The sequence below is a fragment of the Eptesicus fuscus genome, chromosome 19, assembly GCF_027574615.1.
Source record: "Eptesicus fuscus isolate TK198812 chromosome 19, DD_ASM_mEF_20220401, whole genome shotgun sequence".
Classification (NCBI taxonomy): Eukaryota; Metazoa; Chordata; class Mammalia; order Chiroptera; family Vespertilionidae; genus Eptesicus; species Eptesicus fuscus.
The window spans coordinates 47,987,524-48,002,284 of record NC_072491.1 but is presented as its reverse complement, the minus strand read 5'-3'; the positions used below and the strand labels follow the sequence as shown (position 1 = coordinate 48,002,284).

Sequence of the window (14,761 nt, the reverse complement as noted above, 5' to 3'; positions counted from 1 at the left end):
TGATCTCAGGCCTGGTAAGGTGATACACACACACACACACACACACACACACACACACACACACACACATATCCTATCCTATATAATAAAAGGATAATATGCAAATCAACTGGTCACTATGAAAGAGCTCAATGCAGGAGCTGCCCCCTGGTGGTCAATGCATTCCCACAGGGGGAGCTCCACTCAGCCACAAGCTGGGCTGATGGCTGGTGAGCTCAGCGGCAGTGGCGGGAGCCTCTTCCTCCTCCGCGGCAGCATTAAGGAAATCCGACTGTGGCTCAGGCCCGCTCCCGGGGATGCGGGGGGCGGGGGGGGGTGGGGGGGGGTGGAGGGCAGCAGGCCTAAGCTGCAGTCGGACATCCCCCAAGGGCTGCCGGACTGTTAAAGGGTGCAGGCCAAGCTAAGGGGACCTCCCCCACCCCCCGCCCCCAGCAATGAACGAATGTCGTGTACGGGCCTCTAGTATATATACTAATATATAAAATTATGTAATAGAGGTGGTAGCAGGAGGCAAGAAAGTTATGAAGATAGAATAAAAAATCATTAAGCAGCATTCTCTGGTTGCCACATCACTACCTAATATTTAGCCCTGAAACAGAAGCACATGGACCACTGCCCTGCTGCTCCCTGGCCTTCTCTCATTGCCAGAGATGATGCTTATAACCACCCCCTAGCACAAGATGAACTCAAAGGGAGCGGGCAGCAATTCCCCCACAGAGGACAAATGGAGGCAGAGGACATATTGCCAACATGGAGAGTTTTGTTAGAACAACTTAAATGGAAAGTTGAAAGATGACAGATATCTATACTAGACTCAAATCCCACATTTTTCTAAACCACAGTCTTGGAGAAAAATAGTTCTGGAAATTTCAGAAAATAATCCATATTCAACTCAAAATGATCACATCTTACCGATTTGTGATTATGTCATCCCAGATGTTCATTGGGTCCATCTTAGCATCTGGATATCTGTTTGTCCAGGTTTTTAGAAGTCTCTTAAGGGGAACTAGAGATGACAAATTACCTAAAAATAATATTATAGGATGATTATATCTACAGCTCAATGACAAGACAAACTTACAATGTAGGTAGAAACTTACTGTCCCAATTTTTATTGTCCCAATTAAAAAATTTTGTCTCTTCTTTCACAACAGGAACACAAAGCTACCATATTATATCTAATATATTCTGACATTAAAACTCAACCTCTTAAGAATATGGAATAAAGTGGGGAAATAAACATACAATTTAGTAAAGATCTACTTCATCCACAATTCCAAAATCAAAAAAGGTTTTCACGAGGTTTCAGCCAATTAATTGTCTTGGCAAAATCAGATCAGAATTGGCATAGGGCTACTTATAGGTCTTTGTTTATGCCATTCATGTGAATATTCACCACTTATGGTAGATATGCATGGTTGTATTTAATTATGGAATTCTGCCCCTGGCTCTAGTGTGTGCAGAAGGTTACATAATAATATCTGAAACTATCTGGCTTCAAGGTGTGGCAAGATAGTAAGAAGCTAGGAGAATTCCTGGTCAAATGGAATGGGGAAAGTGAGACGAGAAAATTAAACAAGGCCAAACAGTTTGGGCAGCTTGCAGCCAGCTTGTGAATCGCAAGACCTTATTTTCACCAAACAAAGACACTTGAAAGTAAATGGTTTATACCTCTCCTTCCTAACCAGAGAATACATAGCTTAAATCACCCTGGCCTGGTTAAATAGAAAACAAAGACACAATTAATGCCATTTGTGCCAGCTAAAACCAAGACAAATAAAGTCTGGGGGACATACAACAAAACCCCAAAAGGATTTGGATGGTATTACTTGGGGGATGTTAGGCAGGAAAGATAACTGCTAGGACAGGAAAGAGGGGAGGGGGAATTAAGGAGGAATTTTATCTCACCCACTAAACAAAGAAGTTAGCCACTTTAGGACTTGTCAAACAAGATGACCAGATGTATATATAAATATTCTGAGATAAGTCACAATTATGTAGAAGGGGACTCTGAAACCTAGTCTGCTATCCAAGATACTCAGCAGGGGAACTTTGAAACCTGCAGAGGGAAGGGTATAAAACCCCTTGATACTCAGCAGGGGAACTTTGAAACCTGCAGAGGGAAGGGTATAAAACCCCTTGAATTCCCATTAGGCAGTGTGCTCAGATTAGCTGAGTTGCCCACTTGTGTTTTATGTCCAGTGTATTCGTAATCTGCTTGCTTTACTTCAACACTGCTGTCTGTCACTCATCTGAAATCTTTCTTGTGAGACTGACAAGAATCGAGGAACCGAGAGCCACGCCCTCTGATTCAGGGGCTGCCCAGTAACAAAGGGTTTTGGGAAAGGGATTCATAATAATTATCATAAAATTAAATTTCACATAGCTTTCATTTTCTTTCTTTCTGTTGGTGGAAAGTAGTGGTTAAGAACACAAGCTTAAATCAGATAGTTCTAGGTTCAAAATCTGGATCTTTCACTTTAATAGTGTGGGGAAAATTTAATCTTTAAGCCTCTATAAAATGAGGAGATAGAATCTTCATCTCATAAAGCTGTTATAAAAACTAGATAATATAGAAAAGAGAGATTAATAGCTCCTGGAAAATACAAAGCACTTAATGAATTATTAGTACTCTGAAAAGGTTCTTTCATATTATTTTTAATTATTTAGGGCAAAAATTAAAATTTAGATTTACAAATAAGTACTCTGGGTAGCCTCCTATCGGCACCAGGATGTAATCCACTTGGTGGTGGTGAAGGCCACTGTCTGAGCCCCAGCCTCCCTCTCTCAGGCCAGGGCGCCTGGCAGCCAGTCACAGACCTTTCTGCACCTGGGGCGCTGCAGGCTTCTGCGAGGCCCCTTTCCACCTCCAGAGTGAGTTCAGGCCCTTCCTCCAGGAGCCTTGTGCACCCTCAGTCCAGGGCAGATTCTGTCATCTAGTTTCCTATGCCCACCTCCACCGCAGCAGGTATCACATCATATTGAAATTACTCCACTATTTTGAATGCTTCCTCAAGCTGGGCAGTCTGTTTCATTTGGCTTTATATCACCAATGTCTAGAATAGTGTTTGACCATTTTATATATTCATTTCAATATCAAAATATATATTTGTAGAATGAACTTAAAGTAGTTTCTAACCCATATATTAAAAAATATATACTTCCAGTAAGCAAAAAAAAAAAAAAATTTTAATCCGATAATAAAATTCTTCCATAATTATAAAAAATAATGGTAGATTTAAAAAATTACCTTGTTTGCTTATAAAGTTGATGAATTCCTGAATTTCAATTAAAGTTTGTACAGATTGCAATTTGGTAAGTCTACTTCTGTGTAAAAGCACATCAATACTAGAATAGCTCTAGAAAAAAAGGCATTTAACATTGTTTACAAATCAATTTAAGACTTTAAACTTTAATACAGTTCTATAAAATGTAAAATACAGCAACTGCCATACAAATAAATCACACAATGTGGCTCAGTGTGGTTAATAATGAGGTCATACAAGAAATTAACAGGTAATATAATCTTTGAAAATAATTTAGGTTGAAAACCCCTTTTGGTTCATTGAAATCAATAAAATCAATATAAACGATCTATCATTGCCTCTACTTGCCAACACTTTTTAAAAATCACAACAGCCTGTCCTGGCCAGTGATGCTCACAGGTTAGAGTGTTGGCCTGCACATTGAAGGGTCAAGGATTTGATTCCCAGTCAAGGGCAGGTACCTGGGCTGTAGGATCGATCCCCGGCCCTGGTCAGGGCATGTATAGTATGAGATGTGTCTCTCACATTAATGTTTCTCTCTCCCCCTTCCCTTCCTCCCTTCCACTCTCTCTCGAGATCAATGGAGGTGAGGATTAACAACAACAAAAAATCACAACATCCACCCAGGCAGCATAGCTCAGTGGTTGAGCGTCGACCTATGAACTAGGAGGTCACAGTTCAATTTCCGGTCAGGGCACATGCCTGGGTTGTGGGCTCAATCCCCATAGGGGGCATTCAGGAGGCAATCGATTAATGATTGTCTCTCATTGATGTTTCTATCACTCTCTCCCTCTTCCTTCCTCTCTGAAATCAATAAAAATATATTTCTAAAAATCACAACATCCTCTAATGTAAATAGCTAAGTACAGAAGCCAATTCTTTCTTCAATAAAATTTCTTGAGTGTATTAATCAAAGTTTAAAGTTTAAAAATAAAAGACAATTGCTCTGGCTGGTATGGCTCAGTTGGTTGGGTGTCATGCCATGCACTGAAAGGTTGCGGGCTCGATCCCCAGTAGTGGGTGTGCAGGAGGCAGCCAATTAGTTTCACTTTCACATCAATGCTTCTCTCTCCCACTCTAAAAAATCAATTAAAAAATATTTTTAAAAACTCAGGAAAAAATAAAAGACAATAAATGACTTTGCTTCTAATGATCATTGTGTGCCAATGATATATGTTGTTAATAGACTCTATACAAGACACTGACTTTAAAAATAAACAAACATCAGAGGAAGATTCTCCGACAAGCAAAAAGGCAAAATGGCAATAAATAAACAGGGAAGATCCAGAATCTTCTCCACCCAGCAACCAAACTTCTATTCACCTACTCCAACTATAAAAGTCGACTCTCAGGTGTTTCTTTTTTTTTATTAGCAGTGTGAGAAAAATAAAAACTTAAGGTAAAACAAAAAATAGAAGTTCTATAACAGGAAAAAAACTTTTTAAAAGCATTAAGACAAAAAAAAAGAGTAAAGAGAGCTATCAGAAGAAAATAGAAAAAAATGGGTGGTATTAAATAGTACATAAAAATGTTTTATTATTTTTTTATTCACTAGTTTACTGACTTTAAAAATATCACAGCCCTAGCCTATTTTTCTCGGTGGTTAGAGCATCAGCCCTGAGACTGAAGAGTCCCAGGTTCAATTCTGGTCAAGGCATGTACCTTGTCGCAGGCTCCATCTCCACCGGGGCTAGGGCATGTGCGGGAGGCAACGAGTAAATATGTCTCTTTCATATCGGTGTTGCTCTCTGTCTCTCCCCCTTCCTTCCACTCTCAAAAAATCAGTGGAAAGAATATCCTCGGGTGAGAATTAACAAAAATAAATAAATCACAGTAATAGTACATTTCAGATTAGTGTATCTGTATTACCTGTATAAAAATTTGAATGCATTTTTCAATATAATACTTGGCTCTGTCAATATCATTTTGTAAGATATAAAGAAGACTCAATTCCTGACTGTAATTAAGCTCTATAATGGACTTTTGGAGCTCCTTATTTACAGCCTCATCGATAAATGTCAGCAGGGACTGGTCATTCTCTCCTTGAAGCAGTAACTTCAGCTTGCTGCGGATCATGTAAGGTAGATAGGTCTCCTACGGAACATCAGGAAGACAATGTGAGTTATGCCTAATCATTTTATTACTATAGTATAAATTTATAACTTATAGTTTAAGATTTAGAGACAAAGTGATTATGCTCGATACTTCAAACCTAAAACCTATAATTTTTAAGACATGCTCATGTAAACTTGCTCATTATGTAACCACAGAATATATAGGAACATGTCCTATAGAAAGTGGGAACTGCGTACTGCTAGCTGAAATTCAGCAGATATTACATACAAAGTGAGGAATCTTTAAGCATAGCCAGGACAGCAGCATTGTGAGAGGGGCCAGGAGAGCAGCCTTGTTCAAGAATTGGGGTGATCCTGTGAGGGGAGCCATCTTGCTCTGGGAATTGGGGCATGCCCATGTGTTGCCTGTGACCCAGTGCGAAGAGAACAGAAAATATTTTTCCATGTCATCATACCAGGAATGTTATGTTAATATGCCGGGAACCAATTCCAGCATGTAATAATTACAAGAGTTCCATCAAAAGGTTGATGGGACTTGGAGGGCTCAACAAGGGTGAGCCACAAATGTAGTTTACCTGTTGGAAACGGTTAAACGGCTAAACGGCACTTCCACCAAACCTGAATAGGATAATTGTTAGCTGCCAGACAGCTCAGGGCATTTTATTGCCTCCTGTTGGCCAAACACCTGAACAGCTGTAGGCTATTCCCCAAACTGATAATGCTTCTGTATTCTACCCTTTTAAACTCTATCCTTTGAAGCATATATCTCCACCTTTCCCTAGGACAAATTGTGTTAAATAAATACCACGGGGTCCTTAGACAAGGGTGAGTCTTTAGCTCCTTCAGCTGAAGATCATCTGACCCCCAATGCCTTTCAAAATTATCTTTCATCTTTGGACTCCTTCTTAATCATCTACGTGCAGCCCCTTTCTCCAGAATGCTGAACCCTTTGTAAGGCTGGGAAAAGAACCCCGGCATTAATATTTATTTTTATTATTAGTTTTTAATATATTTTTTATTGATTTCAGAGAGGAAGGGAGAGGGAGAGGGAGAGAGAGATAGAAACATCAATGATGAGAGGGAATCATTGATTGGCTGCCTCCTGCACGCCCCCTACCGGGGATCAAGTCCGCAACCAGAGCATGTGCTCTTGTTCGGACCCTTTAGCACGCAGGCCTGCGCTCAATTCACTGAGCAAACCAGCTAAGGCAATATTTATTTTTAAACACATGCCATTTCTTCTGAAGGAGTTAACTAAAAGTGGTAAGAGATTTAACAATACTATGGAGTTTGTGGGGGGAGTCAGAATATATAAATATCCTAATGCTTCACAACTACTACTGTATTTTTTAAAAGTTTTAAGCAACTTAATTACTTAGAGAACACCTGACCATCTAAAATATTTATTTCAGCAACTTCTAAAATTATTCTACCCACCTGATAAAACGGGTCACTCCACATTTTATTTAGATCTGGAGGACTCTCACTGTCGACACTGACTATAGAACAATATGCCAATGATTTCCACTCAGCAAGTTGGTTATAACAATCAAGGGATGCAAGTTCCCAAAAATCCTTCTCGGCTTCTGTAGGCTCACCGTCCTCCCACTCTTGTTTATTGAGAGCCTGGCAAAGAAAAGTTCCTAAGGTTATGTTACAACGTTCAAAATCATACAAATGAAATAATGTAGGCAGTATAATATTCATTTTCAGATTTATGATAAAGGGAAAGAAAAGGGAAAAGAAAGTAACACTGAATGGGAGAATAAAACACACAAAAGGAATGTTATAGTAACAAATTAATATAAAAACCTTAACCAAGAGAAAAGCCATTTTTCTGAGAAACTTACCAATGAAGCCAATTAATAAAATGAAGACTTTAAGTGACCCATAACTAGGTTTAAGTCAATACTGTGGGTTATTTACTAGTTATAAAGTTCTTAGAATGAAAATTACAATAGGACATTTACAGGAAATTGCAGAGAATTTTACAACCTGAATTGATCATTCAAGAGTCTCACAGGTCACAGACCCTGACTTTCAAATATTTGCTGGGCATCTACACTTGGGACAGCCACTGGCAACTCAAAACAGAAAATATATAAAATAGAATTAAAGTCTTTTTCCCAAAATCAATCTCACTTACCTTTCATACATTTTTATTGTCAAAGAAAAGCAATCTATTACATAGAAATTAAATATTCTAGCAGATACTGAAATAACTTATAGTATTTGGTAATTTATGAAATGCTTTATCTGTTATTCAATGATGTTTTCTTAAAAAGAGTAAGAGAAACAGCAATATTTTGCTTATTATGAAACCATTCTCTGCAATTTGTGTAAAAATCCTATCTAATAAAAGAGTAATATGCAAATTGACCATCACTCCAAGAAACAAAAGATGTGATCAAAGATGGCTGCCCCATGTGGAAACAAGATGGCTGGCAGGGGAGGGCAGTTGTGGACAGTTGAAGGTGACCAGGCTGGCAGAGGAGGGTAGTTGGGGGAGACAAGGCCAGCAAGGGAGGGCAGTAGAGGGGGACCCAGGCCTGCAGGGGAGGACAGTTGGGGGAGACCAGGCCTGCAGGGGAGGGCAGTTGGGGGTGACCAGGCCTGCAAGGGAGGGCAGTTGGGGGGGGACCAGGCCTGCAGGGGAGGACAGTTGGGGGTGACCCAGGCCTGCAGGGGAGGACAGTTGCGGGGGACCAGGCCTGCAGGGGAGGGCAGTTTGGGGAGACCAGGCCTGCAGGGTAAGGCAGTTAGAGGTGACCAGACTGGCAGGGGAGGGCAGTTAGGGGTGACCAGGCCTGCAAGGGAGGGCAGTTAGGGGCTATCGGGCCAGCCGGGAAGCAGTTAGGCGTCGATCAGGCTGGCAGTGGAGTGGTTATGGGATGATCAGGCTGGCAGGCAGAAGCACTTCGGGGCAATCAGGCAGAAGCAGGCGAGCAGTTGGGAGCCAGCAGTCCTGGATTGTAAGAGGGATGTCCGACCAGTCGGACATCCCTCAAGGGGTCCCAGATTGGAGAGGGTGCAGGCTGGGCTGAGGGACACCCCCCCCATGCATGAATTTCGTGCACCGGGTCTCTAGTATACTAATAAGGCATAAATCTGAAACATTATGAAGCTCTAAAATTTAAAACTAACAGTTTTTCCATCCAGAGAACAAAAGTGTTTAATCAACTGACATTTGCTAGAGATCAATTTTACCTCATTATACTGCTTAGCAGCTGCAAAATAATCACTTCTGGCTTCTTCTAATAATGCATTCTGCGTGACTTGCTTTGTTCCGATCTCACTGCTAAAAATGCCACGGAGGACATCATATTCTCCAATTGATCTATACAGTCTATAAAGCAAACCAAAGGGGAAATGTCCAAATTAATGAATGCCCCAATATTTTAAAGTATTTATTATAATAAAATGATATTAAATCAAGATGTCACATATTATATTAACTAAAATCTTACTTTTGTTTCATAAAATCTTTAAAATTTTAAAGTTGCCATTAAGTTTTGCTACTTCAATCATAGAGAGGACAGAAATTATTCTAAGGTGCATTTGAAAATATGAAAATGTAGGTTAACAATAAGTTAATTATGTCATTACATAAACTTCTTCCATGTTAATGGTACCAATACAGTAACATTGCACATATCTGTGGGGGACCCATTTAGAATCCTTGTCTTGCTCTAAAATTCAGAAGGTAGTCAAGAACCCCGAGGTGAGTAAAAATTAATCCAGGTTTTACTGGTGTCATGCTTTAATCTGAGTTCTATGGACAATCTCAATGTTATTGATAAGTAATTTCTTATATCTTTAATATTTGCTTGAGCATTCTTTATCTTTTCAACACATTAGCACAAATCTGCTTGACTCCACCAACCAAGCTTCCCCTTTTAAGATATTCTAAGGTAAATGTTTAGTAAGCTTGTTCCCTTCCCCCTGTAATTTTTCCCCCATCTTTTAAGTCTCAACACAAATGTCACTCTTCCTGAATCTGCAGTCACCTGACCTGCCAGGCCAGGATGGCTTCCTCCTGGGTTTCCTCCAGTTTAATCCCTTCACAGGTATGACGTCTCATGTATGTACATCAAAAGAGCCCACGAGCTCTCTCTCAGAGCCTACTGTTACAAATTCAGATTAAAGCTTTACACATATGGCTCTCTTATTTCCACATCCAAAAAATGGTTAAAGGTACAAAAAAAGTAAAAGTAAACTTTAAACTTTAATACCTCATGGCCCAAGAGCCCAAAAGGAGATGAAGCTACAAACATTTTTCAGGAACTCAGAAAAGAGGCTACCCTACACTGGCCCCGAGATCTCTAGATTATGTGTACTACAACATGGGCAAAACCAGGACTGTGACACATCAAGAAAAGGCTAAATTATGTCCTCGAAAGTGTTTGAAAGAAATGCAAAATTATTACATATAACAGTATGAGAAAGTATTAAATAAAATTACAAAAAGTGTTTAAAAGTGCTTCATTTACCTAGTATATGCACATTAGATGAGTTCTCACTCCCTGGAAATACTAAATGCACAAAGTGTTAATTATTGTTCCTATACAGGGTGAGGCAAAAGTAGGTTTACAGTTTGTATGGAAAATAATACAATAATCCTATATAATAAAAGCCTAATATGGAAATCGACTGAACAGCAGAACGACCGGTTGGCGGGGAGTGGGACCAGCGAGCGGGCAATGCCAGGCCAGCGGGCAGAGGGAGGGGACGGTGATCGGGGGGCAGCACCATCCCCAAATCGGCCTGCCGGTTGCCTCCTGCAGAGGAAGGCCACCAGCAGCGGTGGGGCAGCGATGGGGGTTGGGGCCAGCCGCTTGCTGGCTGGCGCCATCCCTAGATCTGCCCTCCGGTCACCTCCTGCAGAGGAGGCCAATGGTGGCGGCGGTGGGGGGTGGGGCCGTCTCCCGATCTGCCTGCTGGTCGCCTCCTGCAGAGGGAGGCCAGACTGTGGCTTAGGCCCGCTCCCCGGGGAGGAGCAGGCCTAAGCCATCAGTTGGACATCCCCTGAGGGCTCCTGGACTGCGAGAGGACGCAGGCTGGGCTGAGGGACCCCTCCCCGAGTGCACAAATTTTTGTGCACCGGGCCTCTAGTTAATAATAATACAAGAATAAACTGTGATTCACATACTCATAACTGTAAACCTACTTTTGTATCACCCTGTACATCTGAAAGAAGATAAAAAAAGCCCAGGTGCACTCTCTGAACTGTCCCAGGATGTATCTTGCCACTTAAAAAACTCATCACCTCCTACTTCATATTATGGGTAGTCATGTATATAAGTGCATATGGCTAGTTTTGTGAGCCTGTAAGAAATGTCTAATTCATATTTTAATTCTCAGCACCTGAGAATGACTTACTTACTCAGAGACCCAATTGAAAAAGAAAGATAAAAATGACTATAAAATAGTGAAAAAGTAAGGAGTCCACGCCCTTACTTTTACTTTCTTTTACCCTAGAACTTGAAGATCTAAAAATCGGTGCTATAAAATAGAAGTTCAAATTAAAATTCAACCTAAACCAAGAGACGTCTCAGAATTGCTGACTCTTATGATGAAACCACAACTAGTGAAAGAAACAGACATAACACAAAACAGAATAACTACACAACAAATCCCCCCCCCAATAAACAAAATAATTGGACTAAATTGTTCGTAAAAATGTGAATCCTGCTGAAAATAACAAATCATCCTCTATTCAGTATAGCAAAGCAGAAAACACATTCAAAATACTAGGAACTGTAAGTTACAGCCACACTTATAGGAAATAAAACTTAGTGCATAAATATCCGGAGTCCAAAAAGATTGTATAGTGAAAGAAATGATCAGGTTTAATTAACCTCTTTCCTTGGGCAAGATATGCCTTGTCATCTCATGGAATGGTACTCTACCTGAAAGGTTTTTCAAAAATGTTTATAACAACTATCAACTTTACTTGTTCATTTTCTGCCAAAATGAAATTCCCTGTTCTCTCAACAGCATCCGGATCACAGAGCTTACTTAGCAAGTTCCATCCATCTGAGCACATCAGGAGAGAGGCGAGGCCTCCCCCGAGCCCGCTTGGGAGGTGGCTCTTGAGGTGCCAAGTGGAGCAAGGCCTCCTCGAGCAGGCGGATGCCCACAGGCTGCTGAAGGCTGGCCAGGCAGCCGGCACCGACAGAAGCTGGGTCAAGGCTCAGCAAGTCCGCGTGTTGGCAACTGATTTCCTGTGAAACCACAACATATAGAGCTGTTTAGCTTGCAGTACGTTGACCATGCCTTCACCAGTGATATACTACCATTCTAGTAGACATTAAAAAAAAGTTTTGATGTAAGTAGTGATATAACTAAAAGTTTCTCTGTGTAATTCAATTAAATTTTCCTCAACATTCAGTTTGCTCAAAGGAGGAAATGACCTCTTATTTTTACATTATTTTTTAATTTAAAGCAGAAAATAACATCCAGTAAAAAACTGAAGATATGTATATATATTCTATAGAGACAAATAACAATTGCAGTTGCCAGGAATATTTAGCCTGAATTGATGAGAAAAGCAGCTAAGTCCTGGCCAGGTGGCTCAGTTGATTGGAGTATCATACTGTACACCAAAAGGTTGTGGGTTTGATTCCTTGTCAGAGCACATAACTAAGTCTTGAGTTCCATCCCTAGTTGGCGCCTATGGGAGGCAACCGTTCGATGTTTCTCTCACATCGATGTCTTTCTCTCTCTCTCTCAATTTCTCTAAGAATCAATAAAAACCAAACAAACATATCCTCAGGTGAGGCTTAAAATTTTAAAAAAGCAGCTGAAACACAGATTTCTTATCTGATCACCAAAAAGTAGGTACACTCAGCTCCAATATTCTATTCAAAACCTTTTCCCCGCCCATCTTTTTCACTCATGAATTATTATATTGACCTTTACTTTGTAACTCTCAATTTGAGAGTCCTATGTTCACCAAAATCATGAGAAATAAACCCCAAATCAATATAGAGAACAATATGAACAGCTCCTCCCCATCCACACCAGCCTCTTCCCAACTCCCTCATGGCTGTGCCATGCCTGCACCACTTGCTAAGTCTGACTGAGTTTCCACCAAGCCAACGTAAGCTCTACATTAGGAATCTTGGAAGAATACAGATTCTCCAAAGTAAGCAAACAAACAAAAATGTACGTCACTCTTAGAAGGAACCTAGTGGTAAAGAAAATCCAAATAAAATTCTATTTTAATTAATAACATAGCAAAGGCTCTTAGTTAAGATGTCAGATTTTGATATAACATCTTCTAATATGGAGAAGGAAGCCCAGAAGAAAATATTGTAAAATAAAAATATTTTTAATTTTCAAGCAACCCCCTCATTCTATAAATATTTATTGAATGACTTCTATATTCCAGACACTATGGTAAACAATGTTGTTTCTGACTGTATAAATTTTAAGATTTATTCCTATTTGCCCATGAGATGTCTTTCTCATGAGATGGTTTTAATGAACAAACAATTATTATTGGGATATCATTTCTTTATAAGTAAATGTGCACTCATAATTTAGATGAGATCTGTAAGCCTGTTTTTAGGACACTTGACTGTTCTGTATAATCTTGTTGACAGTATCACTTTACTTTATAAAGAATTAGAGGCCTGGTGCACAAAATTCGTGCACAGGGGCAGAGGGTCCCCAGTCCCTCTCGCAATCCGGGACTCCTCAGGGGATGTATGACTGCTAGTTTAGGCCCGATCCCTAAACCAACAGTTGGACATCCCTCTCGCAATCCAGGACCCCTGGCTCCTAACCGCTCACCTGCCTGCCTGCCTGATCACCCCTAACCACTCTGCCTGCCTGATCACCCCTAACCACTAACCTGCCTGCCTGATTGCCCCCAACTACTCGCCTGCCTGCCTGGCTGCCTGATCGCCCCTAATTGCTCGCCTGCCTGCTTGATCGCCCCTAACCGCTTCTGCCTTGGCCCCCGCTGCTGTGGCTTCATCCAGAAGGACGTCCAAAATGACATCGGAAGGTCATTCGGCTGTCCGGTCTAATTAGTATATTACGCTTTTATTATTATAGATGATCTGTTAAGCAAAAAACTTTAGCCCTTCAATTTCACTCCTTATAATTCTAAAACAGAACAAAGTAATGAAGCTTTATTTTTAAAAGGTTGATTATCTACTTTTATTAATAAAATACTCCTTGTTTTGACCTTTATCTAATTGTATTAGGTGAATGCAGGCAACATTTGTTTCAAATATTTCATCATTCTTTTTTATTTTAATCTTTATTGTTGAAAGTATTACATAGGTTCTCCTTTCCCCCCATTAACCTCTTCCAGCCTGCTCCTGTGCCCCATCCCCCACCCTCCCAAGCCCTCACCATCCCACTGTCTGTGTCCACAGATTATGCATATATGCATACAAGTTCATTGGTTGATCACTTCCTACCCACCCGCCCCTGCCTTCCCTCTGAGGTTCAACAGTCTGTTCATGCTTCTATGACTCTGGGTCTATTTTTGATCATCAGTTTATTTGGTTCATTAGAGTCCACATATGATGAGATCATGTGATACTTATCTTTCTCTGACTGGCTTATTTCACTCAGCATAATACTCTTCAGGTCCATTCATGCTGTTGCAAATGGTAAGAGTTCTTTTTTATTGCCACATAGTATTCCATTGTGTAAATATACCAGTTTTTTATCCACTCATCTGTTGATGGGCACTTAGGCTGTTTCCAAATCTTAACTATTATAAATTGTGCTGCTATGAGCATAGGGGTGCATATATTCTTTCTGGTAAGTGGTTTGCGTTTCCTAGGATATAGACCTAGAAGTGGGATCACTGGATCAAATGGGAGTTCCATTTTTAATTTTTGAGGAAACTCCATACTGTTTTCCACAGTGACTGCACCAGTCTGCATTCCCACCAGCAGTGCACGAGGGTTCCCTTTTCTCTACATCCTCGCCAGCACTTGTCGTTTGTTGATGGTAGCCATTCTGACAAGTGTGAGGTGATATCTCATTGTTGTTTTGATTTGCACCTATCGGATGATTAGTGACTTTGAGCATTTTTTCCTATGTCTCTTGGCCATTTGTATGTCCACTTTGGAGAAGTGTCTATTTAGGTCCTTTGCCCATTTTTCAATTGGATTGTTTGTCTTCCTTTTGTTAAGTTGTATGAGTTCCCTATATATTTTGGAGATTAACCCCTTATTGGATGTAACATTGGCAAATATGTTCTCCCATGCAGTGGGCTCTCTTGTTATTTTGTTGATGGTTTATTTTGCAGTGCAGAAGCTATTTATTTTAATGTAGTCCCATTTGTTTATTTTCTCCTTAGTTTCCATTGTCCTAGGAGATGTATTGGTAAACATACTGCTAAAATGGATATCTGAGATTTTGGTGCCTATGGTTCTTCTAGGACTTAGGTTT

At 40.4% G+C, this 14,761-nt stretch overlaps 1 protein-coding gene across 2 annotated transcripts in view; it reads right to left on the bottom strand.

The window, feature by feature from the left end:
• Positions 1-14,761, bottom strand: part of PRKDC (protein kinase, DNA-activated, catalytic subunit) — a 191,540-nt gene that overhangs the window by 40,098 nt on the left and 136,681 nt on the right. For both annotated transcript variants that reach the window (XM_054708417.1, XM_054708418.1), the window contains exons 63-68: positions 11,360-11,565; positions 8,549-8,687; positions 6,779-6,967; positions 5,136-5,360; positions 3,251-3,359; positions 913-1,024 (exon numbers count right to left, since the gene is read on the bottom strand). In XM_054708417.1, coding sequence (XP_054564392.1) covers positions 913-1,024; positions 3,251-3,359; positions 5,136-5,360; positions 6,779-6,967; positions 8,549-8,687; positions 11,360-11,565 — 980 coding nt within the window. The remainder of the gene's footprint in view (positions 1-912; positions 1,025-3,250; positions 3,360-5,135; positions 5,361-6,778; positions 6,968-8,548; positions 8,688-11,359; positions 11,566-14,761) is intronic.